Genomic DNA, 22,277 nt, shown 5'->3' with positions numbered 1-22,277 from the left:
TGAAACCCTGTCTTTACTAAAAATATAAAAATTAGCTGGGTCTTATGGTATGCACTTGTAGTCCCAAATATTTCAGAGGCTGAGACGGGAGGATCGTTTGAGCCCAGGAGGTTGCTGGACCCTACCTCTGTCCATTCCACGACTGGGCCTTGCTGGCTGCTGCCTGGTTTTTCCACTTGGTCATCTTTCTCTTGACTTTTCCTGGAAGCAGTGCCAGGGGCTTATGCAGGCAGGCTAACCTCCAGACTGGGCCCATACAATTTAACATTTCTGCTTTGTGCAAGTCATAGACATCTAGGGCACTAGCTGGATATCCACTGGTATACTACCACTTGTGGCATTCTTGGTGACACTGGTGGGGCTACTGCCTCATCCTATGACTTGTAGCCATGGCGTCCACAGTGTACCATGAAGTAACCAGGGAAGGGAGTGCAGATCTTGATCTCATTGAGGGGGCCATCACTAGACCTGTAGGACTTGGTGATGGTGCTACAGTGAATCTATTGGCAGCATCAGGTACTGAGGAAATAGTGGCAGTGGCAGGCACTCTGCATGGCTTTGCTCACCATGGGCACCTTTATGGTGGGCTGGGTACTTGCAGCTTCAAATTTGGTGCACTGCTGGTGTGGCTATGGCTCTGCTTCTTGGTACCTGTCCTTAGCACCACTGGTCTGCATCCCCTGCTTAATTCCTGCACCTGGCCTTTCTCATGCAGTACACTGCAGGGCTAGGCATCTGGCTGGGGCCACGGGGCCATGGAGATGTGGGAAGCCCCAGGACAGCATTGGACCTGGATAGCGATACAGCATGTGGCCCTGGTCTGCACCTGGCATGTGATCATTAAGTGGTATCCAGATGTAGGCCCAGACTTGGAGTTTGGTCATTAATAATGGGATGTGGGCACAAAGGACACAGAATATAGATAAAGACTATTCAGGATCCTGCCTATTCCTTGAAGGTCCAGAAGTATGAGCATCACCAATTCCTGCAAGAGCTCCAATCTCAAATTTGGGGATTTCCACCATCCCACCACCAGCTGCTCATTCTCTGCAACCCCCTACCTCAGTCCCTTACTACCTCAGTCCCTTTTCTCACACACACACAAAGTCTCTGTTCTGTTTTAGCCAGCAGGTCCTGGAAGTCCAGTGAGACTGTGGAGAGATCCCCAAGCACAACAGCTATAATCATGAAGCTATAACCATCTCATTTGTCCCACCCTCTCATAAGCTCAATAAAATATCGTCTCAAAGGCCTGCAGAGGGATTTCAAGGTCTAATTTGCTTGTGGTTTTCCTGATAATGCTTTGGCAAGAGGGTAAGTGTGGGATGAGATTTTTTTTTTCTTTTTTTTTTTTTTTGAGACAGAGTCTTACTCTGTTGACCAGGCTGGAGTGCAGTGGTACAATCTCGGCTCACTGCAACCTCCGCCTCCCAGGTTCAAGCGATTCTCCAGCCTCAGCCTCCTGAGTAGCTGGGATTACAGGCGTGCACCATCACGCCCGGCTAATTTTTGTATTTTAGTAGAGACAGGGTTTCACCGTGTTGGCGAGGCTGATCTCGAACTCCTGGCCTCAAGTGATCCGCCCGCCTCGGCCTCCCAAAGTGCTGGGATTAAAGGCCTAAGCCACTGCGCCCGGCCAAGATTTTAAACCAAATCATCATAGAACTTATGTGAGGTCCCTCCTGGCCCAGACCCGTCCCTTCCCTTTCCTGGCCAGCTGTGTCCAAGTGGGCACCTGAAAACCGGCGGACTTATGGAGCCCCTGGATCGGCCATTCCACACATTCTCTACGATGGAGTCTGGATGAGGGATTTCCTGGGCTTCATTTGTTCAACTGTTTCCATGACAACTCCAAAGCTGTGGCGTCAAAAGCGTGACAGGGACTCGCATTTGCCCCCGAGGACAATTACTATATTGAGATGGAGTTCCCAGGGCTGAAGTAGAAAAGTCAGAGCAAAACCACGCCTGTGTCTTCCTCCCGCCTCAGGGACCAACACCTTCCTTCCAGGTCCGTGGCAAATATCTCCAAAAGCCCTGCCGCCCGCCAACACCCCTTCAAGTTCCCAGTTCCACGGAGGCGGAAGCGAAGCCCCCGGAAAGGCCGGTTTGTCCGCCCTGTGTTGTTTAAAGGGGATAGAAGACCTTGGAGCGCCCCGCCCCCTCCCGCCAAGGAAGGACCCCATTGGCTCTCCCCGGAGGCTTCACTCTCATTGGTCAGCGAGTGAATGCCGACCTGCAGACTCGGGCCTAAGTTTCTTTTAGTTTCCGGTGTCTCTGCAATGGCGGCTCTGGACTCCCTGTCGCTCTTCACTAGCCTCGGCCTGAGCGAGCAGAAGGCCCGCGAGACGCTCAAGAACTCGGCTCTGAGCGCGCAGCTGCGCGAGGCCGCTACTCAGGTGCGAGCCCCTCTGCCCCCGGCCTGGTTTGCGGACCATGCTGCAACGCAGCGCGGGGCGGGGTCCAGATCCCGACCTGGCCCACTTGTCCGGCTCTTTCCTCTCACTGAGCGCGGGGCTTCTCTCTTGACCCCTCTGACCTCAGGCTCAGCAGACCCTGGGTTCCACCATTGACAAAGCTACCGGGATCCTGTTATATGGCTTGGCCTCCCGACTCAGGGATACTCGGCGTCTCTCCTTCCTTGTAAGCTACATAGCCAGTAAGAAGATCCACACTGAGCCCCAGCTAAGCGGTGAGACCCCTACCTGTCCTGCCAGTTCGCACCAATGCCTCCCTTCAGCCAAGACCCCTGTCTTCCCTTTTTGCCAAGTCCTCCAGTTTCTTTCTAGACACCTAGTTCTGCACAGGCACTGAGGCGTGGAAGGGGTGGCCTATGGTGAGACTGACACGGGAACTGTCAGGGTCTGAGGGGGGATCCACTCTCGACACGTGCTTCTTTCTTCCCTGTGTCCTCTAGGGTGGTGGTGCCAGGGCTTAACTTTTCAGGAGGCCAGACTATCCTTGGAGTTTCATGAGATTAGGACCCTGTCTGTCCACTTCTTGGAGCAGAGATGCCACAAACTCACGGGCTCTTTCTTCTCAGCTGCCCTTGAGTATGTGCGGAGTCACCCCTTGGACCCCATCGACACTGTGGACTTCGAGCGGGAATGTGGCGTGGGTGTCATTGTGACCCCAGAGCAGATTGAGGAGGCTGTGAGTCTTTCCCCAGGCATCGTCTGCCTCCCCAGTCCTGGCCATGGAAAGGAGTGGCTCAGTTTCCCTCCTCAGGAAGACCCAGAGTGAGGGTGTGGGTTCCCAGAATATCTCTAAAGGTGGCTTTCCTGAACCACATGGTTTGGCTTTCTGCAGGTGGAGGCTGCTATTAACAGGCACCGGCCCCAGCTCCTGGTGGAACGTTACCATTTCAACATGGGGCTGCTGATGGGTGAGCAGGGCCTGGAACGGGGCTATATTGTTCTCTCTGGTCATGCCTTTTCTTCTGGGCACGAGTGAGAAGGAGGTGGGGGAAGGAACAGGAGTGACTTAAAGTGGTCTGGCTGGGCTCAGGCTCTGGTTCTGGTGGTCAGCCAGGACCTTTCCTTGGGAAGGAGGTGGGGGGAGTACTCTTTTTTGCCTTTCTGCAGCTCCTTGTGCCTATGCTTCTAGGAGAGGCTCGGGCTGTGCTCAAGTGGGCAGATGGCAAAATGATCAAGAATGAAGTGGACATGCAGGTGAGTGTGCTTCACTAAGCTGAAGCTGGCAAAGACTCTGGCATGAACAGAGCCTGGAATCCACTAAGGGATAAAAGGCAGGAAGAGGGCTGGGCATGGTGGCTCACGCTTCTGATCCCAGCACTTTGGGAGGCTGAGGCAGGAGGATTACTTGAGCCCAGGAGTTCAAGACCAGCCTGAGCAATATATTGAGAACTCCTCTCTACAGAAAATTTAAAAATTAGCCAGACATGGTGGTGTATACCTGTAGTCCCAGCAATTTGTGGGGCTGTGGTGGGAGGATTGCTTGAATCTAAGAGGTCAAGGCTGCAGTAAGCTCTGATTGCACCACTGCACTCCATCCTAGAGTACAGAGTGAGACCCTGTCTCAAAATCAACAACAATAAAAAAAGGTGGGAGGGGGCTGGGCATGGTGGCTCACACCTGTAATCCCAACACTATTGGGAGGCTGAGGTGGGCAGATCACCTGAGGTCAGGAGTTTGAGACCAGCCTGGCCAACATGGTGAAACCCCATCTGTACAAAAAGTACAAAAATTAGCTGGGTGTGGTGGCGGGCACATGCAGTCCCAGGTACTCAGAAGGGCTGAGGTGGGAAAATCGCTTGAATCCAGGAGGCGGAGGTTGCAGTGAGCACAGACTGTGCCATTGCATTCCAGCCTGGGCAACATGAGCAAGACTCCAGTCTGGGCAACAAGAGCAAGAGCATTTTAAGCTAGCAGACCCACATGAGGAGAAGAGATGGGATGGGCTAGGTAGGTTTTTTCAGTCAGTGCTGGTAGATAGGCCAGGAAGCCTTGGGTTGGTGGGTAGGATCAGTCAGGGGCTCCTTGAAAGAGGATACTCCTGCCTCTGCCTGATTCTGGTCTCTGCTCAGGTCCTCCACCTTCTGGGCCCCAAGATGGAGGCTGATCTGGAGAAGAAGTCCAAGGTAGAGATGGGCATGGCCCTGAGTCCCTGAGGGTGAGGTGAGGTATGGTGAGACTTCAGGCTGGGGAAGGAAGTGTCTGACCACAGGGATCCCAAGACCCTATCCAAGAGAAAATTTGATGCCATTTTCTGAAGCACCTGGGGCTTCTTTCAGGTGGCAAAAGCTCGGCTAGAAGAAACAGACCGGAGGACGGCAAAGGATGTGATGGAGAATGGTGAGAAGCTTGAGACTCCTGTCACAGCATTCAGCTCCCTGACTTCTGAACCTCCCCAGAAGAGTCCTTACAGGTTCCTCCGGCCCTTGGCTTACTCAGTACCCTGACTTCTGTCTCAAGACTGGGATTCCTGGTGTTTCTTTTGTTCCCTTTGCCCAGAGACTGGCATGAGAGGCCTCAGATGTCTGGCTCTAGATATCTTGTCTCTGGAATTGAGGGAATAGAGGTCTACTCAGTTCTGTTCTGGCTGTAGGATATGGTAAATGTATCCAGAGGACAAGTTTTCCTTGTTTTGTTCCCCACAGGCGAGACTGCTGACCAGACCCTGTCTCTGATGGAGCAGCTCCGGGGGGAGGCCCTTAAGTTCCACAAGCCTGGTTAGTGGGCATGTCAAAACCCTGGGGAGGGCTGGATCTTGGCAGCAGCTCCTATAGTCAGGCCCCTGGGGTCAGAGGCTTTGGCTGCAGCCTGGTCCTTAGGCTTATTCTGGTCCTGGCAGGTGAGAACTACAAGACCCCAGGCTATGTGGTCACTCCACACACCATGAATCTACTAAAGCAGCACCTGGAGATTACTGGTGGGCAGGTGTGTGGGGATGTGGCCATGTGAGCTTGTGCCATCAAACACCTGCCTGAGTGCCTGGGCTGCGTCCATACTGCCCCATCTCACCCATCACCATGGCCTTCCTGGGAGGGAACATCTGTTTCTTTAAGGTCATCTGAGCTCAGACTTTATTTCTGTTTTCCCATCCCCCTTATTTTAGGTACGTACCCGGTTCCCGCCAGAACCCAATGGAATCCTGCATATTGGACATGCCAAAGCCATCAATTTCAACTTTGGCTATGCCAAGGTAAGCATGTGTCTAGGGACCTGGCAAGCAAGATGACCACTTGCTGTTCCCATGAGTGGATACCATATCCCCCCCTTGCTGTCTGCTCCCAATAATGTACCCAGGTGGGCAGAGGCCATGGAAAGGAACCACATGTGTGACAGATACCTAGGAATCTATTGAGCTTATTGGAATAAATAGCTCCCTCCCTCTGAGGAGTCAGTGAGTTCAAATTTGGGGGAGTTGCCAGTGCAGTCCCTAGGCTTAGAAAGATGCTAGGTTAGATACAGGAAGGTGAGAGAAGCTCTTGAAGGCATTTTTAATTCTGACATGAGGCCGGGTGGGGTGGCTCACGCCTGTAATCTCAACACTTTGGGAGGCCAAAGTGGGTGGATCACTTGAGGTCAGGAGTTCGAAACCAATCTGGCCAACATGGTGAAACCCCATCTCTACTAAAAATACAAAAGTTAGCTGGCCATGGTGGCACACGCTTGTAGTTTCAGCTACTGGGAAGCTGAGGCAGGAGAAACCCAGGAGGTGGAGGCTGCAGTGAGCCAAGATGGTGCAAGATGGAGCAAGACTCCATTTCAAAAAAAGAGAAAATTCTGACATGAGAGTGCTCTGTGAATATCCTAGTTTGATAAACAGGGTTGTGGGGCTGATGGATGATGTGGGAGTTCACAGATGGTGCAACTTTCCTAGGCCAACAATGGCATCTGTTTTCTGCGTTTTGATGACACCAACCCTGAGAAGGAGGAAGCAAAGTTCTTCACGGCCATCTGTGACATGGTGGCCTGGCTAGGTATGGACTAGGCAAAGCCTAGAAGGGCTGGTGGTTAGTGGGCCTCTCCTTGGGCCATGGCCTGCCCACTGGGTGTTTGTGGCTGGCTGCTCATACTTTGTTTCATTTTGCCCCAGGCTACACACCTTACAAAGTCACATATGCGTCTGACTATTTTGACCAGCTATATGCGTGGGCTGTGGAGCTCATCCGCAGGTAAGGCCAGGGCCATGACGTAGAGCCAGGCAGGCTGACTAGGTCACAGCCATGCTGGGCACTCACACCGCTTCCCCACAGGGGTCTGGCTTATGTGTGCCACCAGCGAGGAGAGGAGCTCAAAGGCCATAATACTCTGCCTTCACCCTGGAGAGACCGTCCCATGGAGGAGTCACTGCTGCTCTTTGAGGTGGGGTCCTAGAGGAGCATCTGGGTTTGGGTGGGCCAAGGTGCTGAGAATGAGATGCTCCTGTGCTTAGAGACAGCCTGAGTCCTTGTTCCCCTCAGGCAATGCGCAAGGGCAAGTTTTCAGAGGGCGAGGCCACACTACGGATGAAGCTGGTGATGGAGGATGGCAAGATGGACCCTGTAGCCTATCGAGTCAAGTATACACCACACCACCGCACAGGGGACAAATGGTGGGTGTAGAATGGGGTGGGGTGGTGGGGCTGCCGAGCAGGGCGATGGGCCATGGGGTAGGGCAGAGTAGGGCTGGATGGTAGGGCCCACTGCCTATGCCCCACAGGTGCATCTATCCCACCTACGACTACACACACTGCCTCTGTGACTCCATCGAGCACATCACTCACTCACTCTGCACCAAGGAATTCCAGGCCCGGTGAGGGAGCTGGGTCCATGGGGTGGTTGGGCCAGTGGAATTCCAGCAGCCCTTCCTGTGGTCTCTGCCTGGTTCCAGAGCTGGCCAGTGCTAACCCTACTCTCCCACCCCAGACGCTCTTCCTACTTCTGGCTTTGCAATGCACTGGACGTCTATTGCCCTGTGCAGTGGGAGTATGGCCGCCTCAACCTGCACTATGCTATTGTCTCTAAGAGGAAGATCCTCCAGCTTGTAGCAACTGGTGCTGTGCGGTAGGTGCGGCTGTTTGGCTTATGAAAGGTTAATGGCATATGCTCCCAAAGGCCTCACCACCTTCTTATCCACAGGGACTGGGATGACCCACGGCTCTTTACACTTACGGCCCTGCGACGGCGGGGCTTCCCACCTGAGGCCATCAACAACTTCTGTGCCCGGGTATAGCCCAGCAGGTTGGGTAGATACATTGGGGATTGAGTGTGGCAGTTTGTGATTGTAGCTGTGACTGATGCTGAACTTTCCTGCCAGGTGGGAGTGACTGTGGCACAGACCACAATGGAGCCACATCTTCTAGAAGCCTGTGTGCGTGATGTACTGAATGACACAGCCCCACGAGCCATGGCTGTGCTGGAGTCACTACGGGTCATCATCACCAACTTTCCTGCTGCCAAGGTGGGCCTGCCTCAACATGTGTGTCGCATGTGTGTGTGTAGCTGCGGGTACACTTGGCTCTGGGCATGGGGGTCCTAATGCTGAGTATGACTCATACCTGTCTCCTGTCTCCTGCTATAGTCCTTGGACATCCAGGTGCCCAACTTCCCAGCTGATGAGACCAAAGGCTTCCATCAGGTTCCCTTTGCACCCATTGTCTTCATTGAGAGGACTGACTTCAAGGAGGTAAATTGTGGGGGTGGAGGGTCCCGTTTGCTGCTGAGGCTGGTACTGGGAACCTTTCATCTCCTCATCTCTTTCAGTCCATCTACTTCCTGCTTCAGATGAACCAATCTTTGCCAGACACGGGGGTGGGGAAGCTTCCCCACTTGTTTGATCCTTGCAGCCTCATGTGTCTACCCCACTTCCTATCTCTAGGAGCCAGAGCCAGGATTTAAGCGCCTGGCTTGGGGCCAGCCTGTGGGCCTGAGGCATACAGGCTACGTCATTGAGCTGCAGCGTGTTGTCAAGGTGAGAGCCAGCTGCAGCCTTCCTACTGCAGTGCCTGCTGGGGCCAAGATGTGAGTATAGCCTGCAGTCCTGGTTGTGGTTCCCCGGTCTAATTGCTGCTCCCCTCCCCCCACTTCCAGGGCCCCAGTGGTTGTGTAGAGAGTCTGGAGGTGACCTGCAGACGGGCAGATGCTGGAGAGAAGCCAAAGGCCTTTATTCACTGGGTGTCACAGCCTTTGATGTGTGAAGTTCGCCTCTATGAGCGACTGTGAGTGAACAGAACTGGGGTGGGGGCAGGTACAAGATGCACATTGCCTACTGTGGCTGCCCAGCTGGGGGTATGACCTTCATTTTGGCTGCAGATTCCAGCACAAGAACCCTGAAGATCCTACTGAGGTGCCTGGTGGATTTTTAAGTGACCTGAACCTGGTAGGTTCGTGAGGTTTGGGGTGAGGGAGGTAGGCCTCCCTGGTTGGATGGTTGCCTGAGTTCCCTGCCTGCAGGCATCACTACACGTGGTGGATGCAGCATTAGTGGACTGCTCTGTGGCCCTGGCAAAACCCTTCGACAAGTTCCAGTTTGAGCGTCTTGGATATTTCTCCGTGGATCCAGACAGCCATCAGGGAAAGGTGCTTGACTTGACTCACCTGCCCTCATCTGCAGCAGTGACAGTGGCTGCCGTTCATTGTGCCAAGTGCTCTGCATACATTCCCTTAGTTAATCCTCACCACCTGAGGGAGTTGGTATTCATATTCTAATGAGGAAACTGGCACTGAGGATAACTCCAGGCACAAAATTTTGTATGAAGGCTGCCTTTTTTTTTGAGACAGAGTCTTGCACTGTCGCCCGGGGCTGGAATGCAATGGCACCATCTTGGCTCACTGCAACCTCTGCCTCCCAGGTTCAAGTGATTCTCCTGCCTCAGCCTCCCGAGTAGCTGGGATTACAGGCGCCTGCCACCACACCCGGCTAATTTTTTGTATTTTTAGTAGAGATGGGGTTTCACCATGTTGGCCAGGATGGTCTCGAATTCCTGACCTCATGATCTGCCCGCCTCGGCCTCACAAAGTGCTGGGATCACAGTCATGAGCCACTGCACCCGACCTCTTTTTTTTTTTAATTATTATTTTTTGAGGCCGGGCATGGTGGCTCACACTTGTAATCCCAGCACTTTGGGAGGCCAAGGCAGGCTGATCACCAGAGGTCAGGGCTTATCACCAGAGGTCAGGAGTTCGAGACCACCCTGGCCAACATGGTGAAACACCCGAAAGATATTATTTTTAATATCTTTCGTCAAGGCAGCTAATAACCTTTCTTTTTATTTATTTTAGAGACGGGGTCTTTCTCTTGCCCAGGGTGGTGTGAAGTGGTGCAATCATAGCTCACTGTGGCCTCAAACTACTGGGCTCAAGCTATCCTCCTGCCTTAGCTGAGACTACATGTGCACACTACCATGCCTGGCTAATTTTAAAACTTTTTGTAGAGGCGAGTTCTCACTACGTTGCCCAGGTTGGTCTTGAATTAACTGGCTTCAAGCAGTCCTCCTGTCTCAGCCTCCTAGAGTGCTGGGATTATAGGCATGAGCCACTGTGCCCAGCCACCCTGCCATCCTTTTTTTTTTTTTCTTTTTTTGAAACAGTGTCTCACCCTGTTGCCCAGGCTGGAGTACAGTGGCATGATCTCGGCCCACTGCAACCTCCGCCTCCCAGGCTCAAGCCATTCTCCTGCCTCAGCCTTCCAAGTAGCTGGGATTACAGGCACATGCTACCACGCCCGGCTAATTTTTTTTTTTTGAGACGGAGTCTCACATGTCGCCCAGGCTGGAGTGCAGTGGCACAATCTTGGCTCACTGCAAGCTCTGCCTCCTGGGTTCACGCCATTCTCCCGCCTCAGCCTCCCAAATAGCTGGGACTACAGGCGCCCGCCACCATGCCTGGCTAATTTTTTCTATTTTTTAGTAGAGATGGGGTTTCACCGTGTTAGCCAGGATGGTCTCGATCTCCTGATCTCATGATCCACCTGCCTCGGCCTCCCAGAGTGCTGGGATTACAGGCGTGAGCCACTGCGCCTGGCCTAATTTTTGTATTTTTAGTAGAGACGGGGTTTTGCCATGTTGGCCAGGTTGGTCTTGAACTCCTGACCTCAGATTATCTGCCTGTCTCAGCCTCCCAAAGTGCTGAGATTACAGGCGTGAGCCACTGCACCAGCCCACCCTGTCTTTCTTACTCCTTAAAGTAGGGGGCAAACATGATGGTTGTTATAATCCATATAAAACTATACCCTAGACCCCCACGGTGGTTGTTATAGTCCATGTAATACTATAGCCTAGAGCCCCATTCAGTCCCTTACCCAAAGTCACAAAGTTATTGAGGACCCGGGCCTCCTGACCCTTAGTCCCTCGGCTTCTTTGGCTTAAGAAGGATGTTAGGGGGAGGTGTCTGTGGTGAAACCTGCCCAGGCCTCCCTGGCCTTGTTCTGGATTGGTGGTCATCCTTTTCCCTCTGCCCTCCAGCTTGTCTTTAACCGAACTGTTACACTGAAGGAAGACCCGGGAAAGGTGTGAGCTGGAAGCACTGAACCTACCTCATCCTCCTGGAGGGTGTGGCTACCCTCGCCACCCCAAATTCCATGTCAATAAAGAACAGCTAAATTTTCCTAGAGTCTGTGTGTTATCTCTGCACTTCTAGCATCTGAAGGCCCTGGAGACATGCTGGTGGTGGTGGTATGATTGGGGGATGGAGATGTGCCTTTTGCACGTTTTGTCTGTGAGAATGGACTTTGCCAGAACAGAGTGGTACTGACAGCTTTGAAAGCACCGGTGCACTTTTTGGTGCTTAAAGGCAGGGGCCTGGGTAGGATTCATACCCTCCGCACCTGGTCTGAGAGAATGGAGGGCCCTGGGGTGTTTGTCCATGGTTAGGACCCCTGTGCCAGAGGGCTCTAAAAGGTTTGTTTCTGCTGGTGTGGAGAGGCCTAGCTCCCAGTCTGATCATTCAGCATATAATTTTTTGTTGTTGTTGATATGGAGTTCCACTCTAGCCCACGCTGGAGTGCAGTGGCTCGATCTTGGCTCACTGCAACCTCTGCCTCCCGGGTTCAAGCGATTCTCGTGCCTCAACCTCCCAAGTAGCTGGGATTACAGGCGGGCGCCACCACTCCTGAATAATTTTTGTAATTTCAGTAGAGACAGGGTTTTGCCAAATTGGCCAGGCTGGTCTGGAACTCCTGACCCCAGGTGATCCGCCCGCCTCGGCCTCCCAAAGTGCTGGGATTGCAGGCGTGAGCCACTGCGCCCAATCAGCCTATAATTCTTTTTTATTTTTGAGACGGAGTCTCACTCTTGTCCCCCAAGCTGGAGTGCAATGGCGTGATCTCAGCTCACTGCAACCTCTGCCTCCCAGGTTCAAGCAGTTTTCCTGCCTCAGCCTCTTAAGTAGCTGGGATCACAGGCATGCACCACCACACTCGGCTAATTTTGTATTTTTAGTAGAGACGGGTTTCACCATGTTGGCCAGGCTGGTCTCAAACTCCTGACCTCAGGTGATTCACCCGCCTTGGTCCCCAAAGTGTTGGGATTACAGACTTCAGCCACCGTGCCTGGCCCATTCGGCATATAATTTTTGAGTGCCTACTACGTGCCAGGCAAAGTGAGATGGGGCATACGTGCTGTGGTGGCCTTCCAAGTTCACGGGAGGGGAAATGGGTGACCAAGCACTGTATGGGAGAGGTCTCCCTGGGGCCTGTGCAAGACTGGAAGAGGTTCCTGACCCAGCCTGGGCCTCAGAAAACATTACTCTAACGAAGTGACTTCTGAAGGGAATCACGAAAGACTACGGGGAGTTTGCCAGGATAAGAGGAACGAGGGCAAAAGCTCCGAGGCAAAAAGAGTCTACAGCAGGCTGGAAGCCCTCTGGGGGCAGTGTAGGCTGCTGCTGAGGCCCGAGTGTGCCTGCAGCTTTAACGCCTTCCACATTTTCCCTGTATACAAACACTAGGCTACCCGGGGGCCCGCTTTAAGGTGGACCCAACTGCGAAAGGCTGAACTCAGATGGCAGGAGATAGCGGGAGTACCAGATGCTGACTCCTCCAGGAGGTGAGCAACCTAGAGGCTTCCCAGGCAGGGCACGGCTGGGGACGCCAGGCCCAGGACAGAAGTTTGTGGGATCCACCTTAAGCGAGAGGCCGAGCCCGGCCAGGCCCCGCCCCGCGTGGGGGTGCTCGACCAAAGGAGGCTCTGGCAGGCGACGGAAGGTGGGTCCAAAGAGCTAGCTTGGAGCCCTAGCCTTCCGAGACTCCACTACTAGGCCAAGCCACGGCCCTAGCTCCGCCCCACATGGAGAGGCGTCCATGGGCGGAGCGAGCCGCTCCATACCCTAGGATCCACTATCCGCTCTAGCGGCCAGAAGCGCGGCCACCTTCCCCTGCTGAAGCGTTCACTTTAATTCTGGCCGGTAGGCAGTCCCAGATCTCGCGGGATCCGACGCCCCGATTATCGCGAGAGGAGCAATCGGCTCCTATTGGCTGTGAGGGTTGAATGTAAGATGGCGCCCAGGGAGCTGTGAGGAGAAAACCCTGTCGGTCTTGGAGCGACGACGGCAGAACCAGGGTCCCTGGCGGTGCGGCGGGGCCGGCGGGTGCAGCGGAGGCGGCGGCGGAGGTGACGTCGCCGGGTGAGGGCTCCAGTGCGGGTGGGGATGCGGCGAGGCTGTAGGCCTGAGACGGGGGGCCCACCCCACACAACGGCGGGCGGGGGCGGGCGGGCCGCTACCGCTGGGCCCTGGAGAGTTCGGGGCGGCTCCGGAGCCGAAAACGTTCCTGGGCTCGCGCACCCCGCCCTGTGGATGGGGGAGGGGTGGCCCGTGGATTTAGGTGGGCGCGGCGCGAGATGGCGCGCCGGTGCGGGCGCGCGGCTGAGCCTGTTTTTACGCGCGCGCGCGCGCTGTGCGGCTCGGTGCGCGTGGCCGCCGACGTGCGCGTTCCCGGCCCGGATATTTCTGCTCTAGGAGCTGTGGCCCGTGGGCAACCGCGGCTTTCTGGAGCGCGCGCCCGTCACGACCCCCAGTTTTGGGGCGCGCGTTCTGATGTCGGGTGGCGGTGCTGCCTCGAGAGCGCGCAGGAGGCTTCTGCTGAGCAGAGGGCCGGCCGCGGCTCGTTGCGCTGGGAAGGTTCAGGATTGGGTCCTTTCTGGTCTGGTGACGTTCCCGGGCATCCGTGGCCTCGGCCTGGAGAGAAACCAGCCAGCTTTGCTCTCTGGCTTGCGGTTCCGCTCCTCTGTGAGGGGGGCGAGATTGCCCGTTCTCCTCGAAGAATGCCGTTACTTGAGGCCCAAGTACGGTGTGGGTGCTTGGGTAGGGTGTTTCTCTGCTTCGGAAACCAAGCCCTCTTGGCTTGAGAGGGCAGTGAGCCCCTTCGGATTTCCTCACCTTGTACTGAGCTTTGTGCCGGGCAGGGAAGGTTAATATTAGAAGGCCCTTGAGTGGTACCTGTTTATCTTTCATTAGAAACTAATACGTCCATAAGCGCAATTCATACACGTCGCCTCTGTGCGCTCCGGAAGGGAATTCGCTTATGTGGCCCATGTGAACTCCGAGCTCTAAAATGCCAGTTTAAATCCTTAAACGCAGGCTTTTCTTTTGCGTAAGTGGGAGGGGCTTACTTTAGTCTATTATATTAAGGGCCCACCTTTGCCTCAGCCAAAAAGTTGGCCTTAAACAAAATGGAACAACCTGAGAATCAGTGCTTTACCTTTTTTGAAATTGCAGAAATCTCCAGCAGAAATTACTAAAATCTGATCGTGTATCACTGTAAAAGTCACTTTTGGTGTAGGATTTCAGTCCTTTTCAGCTCTTTTTTTGACCCTGCCGCTGTGTTTTGGTGTCAAGGAAGTTCTAGGTATGTTCTAGAGAAATAGGCACCTCTTTTTTCTAATACAAAACATCTGCTAGTTTATGATTTACAGTCTTGCTCAATTAAGCTTAAGGAAAAGGAAGCTAAGAGGAAGTAAAATTAGCCATCAAATTTGATAATGGTGGGGTAGTTCTTTCTAATGTACTGTATTGTTTTTAAGAACAAAGTTAAAATTATTAATAAAAAGAGGCTGAGGATGGAAGGAACTTTTTTGTTCTATCTTCTTCAGAATATTAGAAGTCTTAAGAACTCAGGACAAGCAGCAGAAATACATGCAACATGGTGACTGGTGAGTTAAAATTGTTCATATCCTGGAAGTATGTGTGCACAGTTTTTTTTCTGGTAATACTGAAGCATTACAAATCCTGTCAATTCTGGGTGCTGTCTTCCAGAAACTATTAGGTGCTGTAAAATGAAGATGTGGGAGAACGGCATCTTTGAATTCAGCCACAGTTCGCTACTTGCTCAGTTTTCTCCTCTTAGGATATGTCAGTGGAACCCGCAGATTTAAGCGTTTGCAGGCTCAGCTTTTAAAAGGACCTAAATGGTTCAAAGGAAAGCTGTAAAGTTTTTCTAGGATACACTTAAAATTTTGACTTTTTTTTTTTTTTTGAGACGGAGTCTCACTCTGTCAGCCAGGCTGGAGTGCAGGGGTGTGATCTCGGCTCACTGCAGCCTCCGCCTCCCTGGTTGAAGCTATTCTCCTGCCTCAGTTTCCCAAGTAACTGGGATTACAGGCATGCACCACCACACCTGGCTAATTTTTTGTATTTGTAGTGTAGACGGGGTTTCACCATGTTGATCAGACTGGTCTCGAACTCCTGACCTCGTGATCCACCCGCCCTTGGCCTCCCAAAGTGCTGGGATTACAGGCGTGAGCCACCGCGCCCGACCAAATTTTGATTAATTTTTTAGGCTTGCTTGTTCTGGGTTATCTTTGTTTTTAACTATTAAGCTTGAGATCTTCCTTTTAAATTGGTGTTTATAAATACTTTTTCTCCAAGTTTGTCAACTAAGATTTACTTATTAGATGTCTTCCTTCGGGTCCTCTCTGATGAATTGTTCCTATACCTCTTCGAGAACCTCTGCAGTTCCACATCCTCTCTCCAGCTTATGTTGCCATTTCAAACTAAAGATCAAATAGTGGTTTAATTTTCTTGTAAATTTGAATTGCTCTAGGAAAGTAACCAAAGTCAGGGGCTCTGGATGTGGCTGCCTTTCTTTAAGGCAGCTTCAGAATCAGGGATGTCTTTCCTTACTTTGGATATGCTTTTTTTTTTTTTTTTTTTTGGATATGCTTTCTTTTAGTTTAATTAGTTGTGGTTTATACTTCATGTGCCATATTTCTTTCTTGTCTGCTTTTTAAATGGCCACTCTTGATCTGTAAGGGTCTCTGATTTCTGAATTAGCCTTAGAATTAGGTGTTACATGAATACCTGTTCTTTTCTTTTTCTTTTTATTATTATTATTTTTTGAGACGGAGTCTCGCTCTGTTGCCCGGGCTGGAGTGCTGTGGTGCAATCTTGGCTCACTGCAACCTCTGCCTCCTGGGTTCACGCCATTCTCCTGCCTTAGCCTCCGGAGTAGCTGGGACTGCAGGCTCCCGCCACCATGCCTGTCTCATTTTTTGTATTTTTTAGTAGAAACGGGGTTTTACTCTGTTAGCCAGGATGGTCTTGATCTCCTGACCTCGGGATCCTCCCACCTTGGCCTCCCAAAGTGCTGGGATTACAGGCGTGAGCCACCGCGCCTGGCCTATTACCTGTTCTTTTCTGTTATTCTCTTGCACTGCATTTTGTTCCAGATGTTTTAAGTCCTCTTCAGACTTCACTTAAATGCTTCCTTTGTATTTTTTCCTAGTTATTACATTAGATTGTGATTTCTGTTATTAAATTGATGTGGCTGCATGAAGAAATGGTAGATTAATGTCTTCCTTTGCTGAAAGAGGGAAGGAGTGCTCCTTTGGTCTCACTCTTCAGGCCAGGGCAAAACTGTAGGTAGAAATGGTGGCTGTGTCAGAAGGCTAATATTTTTCTCTTTTTCTCTTTTCTCTTTTTTTTTTTTTTTTTTTTTTTGAGATTCACTCTTGTCGCCCAGGCTGGAGTGCAGTGGCGCGATTTCGGCTCACTGCAACCTCCACCTTCCGGATTCAAGCAATTCTCCTGCCTCAGCCTCTGGAGTAGCTGGAATTACAGGTGCCCGCCACCACGCTGGGCTAATTTTTTTTTTTTTTTTTTTTTTTTTTGAGACGTAGTCTCGCTCTGCTGCCCAGGCTGGAGTGCAGTGGCACGATCTTGGCTCACTGCAAGCTCCGCCTTCCGGGTTCATGCCATTCTCCTGCCTCAGCCTCCCGAGTAGCTGGGACTACAGGTGCCTGCCACCACGCCTGGCTAATTTTTTGTAGTTTTAGTAGAGACGGGGTTTCACCGTGTTAGCCAGCATGGTCTTGATCTCCTGACCTCGTGATCCGCCTGCCTCGGCCTCCTTCAGTGCTGGGATTACAGGCGTGAGCCACTGTGCCCGGCTGATGTCCGGCTAATTTTTTGTATTTGTAGTAGAGACGGAGTTTCACTATGTTGGTCAGGCTGGTCTTGAACTCCTGACCTCGTGGTCTGCCTACCTTGGCCTCCCAAAGTGCTGAGATTACAGGCGTGAGCCACTGTGCCCGCCCATGTTTTTCTCTATTTTAAAATTTGTGAAATATTTATCCATCCATGTAAATTTAGGCGATCTCTGTACAATTTAATGACAAATTATAAAGTAAATGCTGGCGAAAGTACTACTTTTTCAAGAAATAAAACGATGCCAGTATCCCTGAACCCTTTGTGGGTCCCTTCCTGATCACAGCTTCTCAAGCCGTACAGACAGCTGTTATTCTGTGATAACATTCTTTTTCTTTTTACATTTACCATCTCCGTAGCCCTTAACCTAGTTTAGATTTGTTTCCTTATGAGTTTTGTATAAATGGAGTCATGCTGTATTATGTTGTCTTAGCATAATGTTTCTGAAATTTGTTCACATTGTGTGCAGCTGTTCATTTCCATTTTTTATGTAGTATTTTGTTGTATGAATATACCGTAAGGTATTTATCTATTCCACTATTGATAGATATCTGGGTTGCTTCCAGGTTTTGGCTGTTAACAATGCTGCTGTGAACATTCTTGTATTAAGTACCCTTGTTAAAAAAAAAAGTTCCTTCATATATACCGATGGGTAAAATTGCTCAGGTTCATGGAATGGATATTTTCAGCTTCACTAGATAATGCAAGTGGTTGTGCCAGTTTACAATCCATCAATATTTGGGAAAAATACAAATTTTAGTTTCCTGATTGAAAATAGAACCATGGCCGGGTGCAGTGGCTCATGCCTGTAATCCCATCACTTTAGGAGGCCAATGCGGGCGGATCACCTAAGGTCAGGAATTCCAGACCAGCCTGGCCAACATGGTGAAATCCCGTCTCTACTAAAAATACAAAAATTAGCAGGGCATGGTGATGGGCACCTGTAATCCCAACTACTCGGGAAGATGAGGCAGGAGAATCGCTTGAATCTGTAGGCGGAGGTTGCAGTGAACTGAGAGGGCACCATTGCACTCCAAGCTGGGGGACTGAGCGAGACTCCATTTCAAAAAAAAAAAAAGAAAAGAAAATAGAACCGTGATGAAAATGCCCCTAAACCAGGGACTCCTCTGGCATGGGGCATATAAATGGCCTAATGGGATAACTTCTATCACAAACCCTGCAGTTGGCTAGTATCCTTAAAAATCGAAATATGGGTGGAACACAGTGCCTTATGCCTGTAATCCCAGCAGTTTGGGAGGCCAAGGTGGGAGGATTCCTTGAGCCCAGGAGTTGGAGACCAGCCTGGGCAAGATGGCAAGACCCCATTTCTACAGAAAAATAAAAATAGCTGGATGTGGTAGCATGGACCTGTAGTCCCAGCTACTCGGGAGGCGGAGGCAGGAGGATTGTTTGAGCCCAGGAGTGTGAGGCTGCAGGTATCTATGAATGCACCACTGCATTTTATCCTGGGTAGTGGAGCAAGACCCTGTCTCGTAAAAAAAAAAAAAAAAAAAAAAAAACAGACAAAAGCCTGGTGCAGTGGCTCAGGCATGTAATCCCAGCACTTTGGGAGGTCGAGGGGGGCCGGATCACCTGAGGTCAGGAGTTCGAGAACAGCCTGGCTAATATGGTGAAACCCCGATTCTGCTAAAAATACAAAAAAATTAGCTGGGCTGGGTGGCGTGCTCCTGTAGTTCAAGCTACTAGGGAGGCTTGAGGCAGGAGAACCGCTTGAACCTGGGAAACGGAGGTTGCATTGAGCCGAGATGATGCCATTGCACTCCATCCTGGGTGAGAAAACGAGACTCCGTCTCAAAAAAATAAAAATACAAAGAAACAAAACCCAGGCAAAAGAATAGAAATACGTCAATCCTGGTCGGGCGCGGTGGCTCACGCCTGTAATCCCAGCACTTTGGGAGGCCAAGGCGGGCAGATCATGAGGTCAGGAGATCGAGACCATCCTGGCTAGCACGGTGAAACTCTCTCTCTACTAAAAAATACAAAAAAATTAGCTGGCTGTGGTGGCGGGCGCCTGTGGTCCCAGCTACTCAGGAGGGTGAGGCAGGAGACTGGCGTGAACCCGGGAGATAGAGCTTGCAGTGAGCCGAGATTGTGCCACTGCATTCCAGCCTGGGTGACAGAGTGAGACTCTGTCTCAAAAAAAAAATAAATGAAATAAAATGAATATATTCACATGAAAAAAAATCAATTTCCATTTTAAGAAGTCATGTCTGTCTTATAAACATATGGAGTTATTTCAAAGAAGCATAGAAGACTTTGTTCTTTTTTTTTTTTTTTTTTTTTTTTTTTTTGAGATGAGCCTCCGCCTCCTGAGTTCAAGCAATTCTTCTGCCTCAGCCTCCCGAGTAGCTGGGACTACAGGCGCATGGTACCCCGCCTGGCTAATTTTTGTATTTTTAGTAGAGATGGGGTTTCACCATGTTGGCCAGGCTGGTCTTGACCTCCCAACCTCAGGTGATCCGCCCACCTCAGCCTCCCAAAGTGCTGGGGATTACAGGCGTGAGCCCCTGCACTGGGCCCCATGTGAATGTATTCACACTGGACTAAGCTATGAAGAGCCATTGTTGGAGTAGATGTGAACCTTGAGGGGCCACAAAGCCCAAGGAAGAGGTAAGGTTCTGAGGCAGTTCAGACTTTCTTCTTTTAGTCCATCACGGATTGAAGACTCACTCTGCAGAGCCATACAGGGGGCCCAAAAGAGGTATCAGGGATAAGAAACCCAAGAAACTGTGATTGCAATAAGATCTTCCCTTGGTACCTAAACGGAAAAAAGAAAAAAATTAGCAAACAGACCTATAGAAATGTAATAGATTGTTGTTTTGGAGTAACCTTTGTCCATGGTACCATCTTATGTTCTAATAATAAAATAATAAAAATAATAACTCATGTAGTGAAGAATTGCTGTGCATCAGGCACTATGCTAAGCTCCAGTAGGAGGAAATACAGAGGAGCCAGGCGCAGTGGCTCACACCTGTAATCCCAGCTTTGGGAGGCTGAGGATCACCTGGTCAGGAGATCGAGACCATCCTGGCTAACACGGCGAAACCCTGTCTCTACTAAAAATACAAAAAAATTAGCCGGGGGTGGTGGTGGATGCCTGTAGTCCCAGCTACTTGGGAGGCTGAGGCAGGAGAATGGTGTGAATCCAGGAGGTGGAGCTTACGGTGAGCCGAGATCGCACCATTGCACTCCAGCCTGGGTGACAGAGTGAGACTCCATCTCAAAAAAAAAAAAAAAAAGAAAAAGAAGGAGATACAGAGGAGATACCAGTGAACAATTTGATTTTATACCAGCAAAAATGTCCAGGGTCTGTTTAAGGGAGGGCTGGCCTTCCTTTATTATTATTATTATTTTTTACAATGCAGCTATATTTAAAAGCATTTAGAAGTAAATGCTTGTTTACAGACCTCATACACCCCAAGAGCATTAGAGTATTTTCTTTTTTCATTATTAGTCTCATCAGAGTCCCAGAAATTGGGAACACTCAAATATCCTCATGGCTGCATGTTTTTCAGAAATACTTTAATTAATTTCTTTATTGCTTCTCACTAAGTCTTTTACTTGGAGCTAATTAAGAATCTTTTGTCTCTTTTAGAAGTTTCTCCATTTCTCTTTATTACGAAGGCTCAACTTTTGTGTCTTATGTGCAGCATCTTGAAGTTACGTCTTCATTATTTTGTACAAGTTTTTGGTATTTTATGGTTTAGTTTCTTTTTCTTTTTTTTTGTTTGAGATGGAGTTTTGCCCTTGTTGCCCAGGCCGGAGTGCAGTGGCATGGTCTTGGCTCACTGCAACCTCCACCTCCCAGGTTCAAGCGATTCTCCTGTCTCAGCCTTCCGAGTAGCTGGGATTACAGGCACGTGTCACCAGGTGTGGTATTTTTAGTAGAGGCGGGGTTTCATCGTGTTGGTCAGGCTGGTCTCAAACTACTGACCTCAGGTGATCCACCCACCTCGGCCTCCCAAAGTGCTGGGATTATAGGTATGAGCTACCTTGTTCGGCCGGTTTAGTTTCTTTCAGATTTTGAAAGAAAATCATACTATGATCAACCAGAATTATGTGTCTGTTACCATTACTACACTATAACCACTTGTATTTTTAGTAGAGACGGGGTTTCACCGTGATAGCCAGGATGGTCTCGATCTCCTGACCTGGTGATCCGCCTGCCTCGGCCTCCCAAAGTGCTGGGATTACAGGCGTGAGCCTTAGATTAATACCACTTGTGGAAAATTCAGAAGAGTGTTTAACAGAAGAAACTTAAATACTCTGTGGTTCCATCATCTAGGCATAACTACTGTTAGCATTCCTTTTTTTCGTTTTTTGAGGTGGAGTCTCACTCTTTCCCCAGGCTGAAGTGCAGTGGCGCAGTCTCAGCTCACTACAGCCTCCGCCTCCCGTATTCAAGCAATTCTTCTGCCTCAGCCTCTAGAGTAGCTGGGATTACGGGTGGCTGCCACCATGCCCAATTAGTTTTTGTATTTTTAGTGGAGATGGGGTTTCACCATGTTGGCCAGGCTGGTCTCACAATCTTGGCTGGATGTGATGGCTCACGCCTGTAATCCTAGCACTTTGGGAGACCGATGCTGTGGATCACTTGAGGTCAGGAGTTCGAGAACATCCTGACCAACATGGCGAAATCCCGCCTCTACTAAAATACAAAAATTAGCTGGGCATGATGGCGGGTGCCTGTAATCCCAGCCACTTTGGAGGCTGAGGCAGGAGAATCGCTTGAACCAAGGAGACAGAGGTTTCAGTGAGCCAGGATCGTGCCACTACGCTCCAGCCTGGCCAACATGGCAAAACCTCATCTCTACTAAAAATATAAAAATTAGCCGGATGTGGGCCGGGTGTGGTGGCTCATACCTGTAATCCCAGCACTTTGGGAGGCTGAGGCGGGTGGATCATGAGTTTAGGAGTTCAAGACCAGCTTGGCCAAGATGGTGAAACCCTGCCTCTACTAAAAATACAAAAATTAGCTGGGCACGGTGGCAGGTGCCTGTAATCCTAGCTACTCGGGAGGCTGAGGCGGGAGAATCGCTTGAACCTGGGGGGCACGGAGGTTGCACTGAGCCAAGATTGTGCCTCCCGGGTTCAAGCAATTCTCCTGCCTCAGCCTCCCAAGTAGCTGGGACTACCGGTATGCAGCACCACACCTGGCTAATTTTTTTTTTTGAGATGGAGTCTCACTCTGTCACCCAAGCTGGAGTGCAGTGGCATGATCATAGCTCATTGCAGGCTCAAACTGCTGGGATCAAGCCATCCTATCCTCCTGCCTTGGCCTCCCAAGTAGCTGGGACTACAGGCGAGAACCACCATGCCAAGCTTAGTAGTGATATTTTCTAATGGTTTTATGGAATTTTTCCTACCTCAAGCTTGTTTGTCTTTTAAATTATTA

At 50.6% G+C, this 22,277-nt stretch overlaps 2 protein-coding genes across 8 annotated transcripts in view; both read left to right on the top strand.

Moving 5' to 3' along the window:
* Positions 1–1,723: 1,723 nt before the first annotated feature.
* QARS1 (glutaminyl-tRNA synthetase 1) lies at positions 1,724–11,053 on the top strand. Of its 2 annotated transcripts, none has more exons than XM_019023100.3 (24): positions 1,724–2,396; positions 2,542–2,689; positions 3,041–3,150; positions 3,307–3,382; positions 3,604–3,668; positions 4,544–4,597; positions 4,751–4,811; positions 5,117–5,188; positions 5,311–5,396; positions 5,575–5,661; positions 6,343–6,442; positions 6,559–6,637; positions 6,719–6,827; positions 6,926–7,056; positions 7,164–7,256; positions 7,370–7,507; positions 7,583–7,670; positions 7,761–7,904; positions 8,025–8,129; positions 8,322–8,414; positions 8,534–8,661; positions 8,756–8,822; positions 8,897–9,022; positions 10,906–11,053. In XM_019023100.3, the coding sequence occupies exons 1-24, from the start codon at positions 2,226–2,228 to the stop codon at positions 10,954–10,956; spliced, it is 2,382 nt and encodes a 793-aa protein (XP_018878645.1). In that variant the 5' UTR covers positions 1,724–2,225; the 3' UTR covers positions 10,957–11,053. The 2 variants fall into 2 exon arrangements, with proteins under 2 accessions (XP_018878645.1, XP_055238353.1); XM_055382378.2 differs by lacking the exon at positions 10,906–11,053 and adding an exon at positions 9,725–9,901 and having other exon boundaries at positions 1,917–2,396.
* Positions 11,054–12,613: 1,560 nt separating this feature from the next.
* The window catches only part of QRICH1 (glutamine rich 1), a 63,883-nt gene continuing 54,219 nt past the window's right edge, over positions 12,614–22,277 (top strand). The window contains exons 1-3 of one of the 6 annotated variants that reach the window (XM_055382381.2): positions 13,372–13,722; positions 14,156–14,285; positions 14,530–14,589. The gene's annotated coding sequence lies outside the window, so the exon portion shown is untranslated. Of the gene's footprint in view, positions 13,064–13,346; positions 13,723–14,155; positions 14,286–14,529; positions 14,590–22,277 lie in introns of those variants that run through there. The other 5 variants (XM_019023094.3, XM_019023095.4, XM_019023093.3 and 2 more) reach the window with 5 other exon arrangements.

The sequence above is a fragment of the Gorilla gorilla genome, chromosome 2 (assembly GCF_029281585.2).
Source record: "Gorilla gorilla gorilla isolate KB3781 chromosome 2, NHGRI_mGorGor1-v2.1_pri, whole genome shotgun sequence".
Lineage (NCBI taxonomy): Eukaryota > Metazoa > Chordata > Mammalia > Primates > Hominidae > Gorilla > Gorilla gorilla.
Note: the sequence above shows the minus strand (reverse complement) of the source record. Positions and strands in the feature narration are given on the sequence as shown.

Excerpts from the sequence above, each read along its gene's own strand:
- QARS1 (XM_055382378.2), top strand. The coding sequence starts at position 2,226 with ATGCCGACCTGCAGACTCGGGCCTAAGTTTCTTTTAGTTTCCGGTGTC. Across the intron at positions 6,443-6,558 it reads TGACATGGTGGCCTGGCTAG|GCTACACACCTTACAAAGTC; the intron begins GTATGGACTAGG and ends ATTTTGCCCCAG. Across the intron at positions 7,905-8,024 it reads CCAACTTTCCTGCTGCCAAG|TCCTTGGACATCCAGGTGCC; the intron begins GTGGGCCTGCCT and ends CTCCTGCTATAG.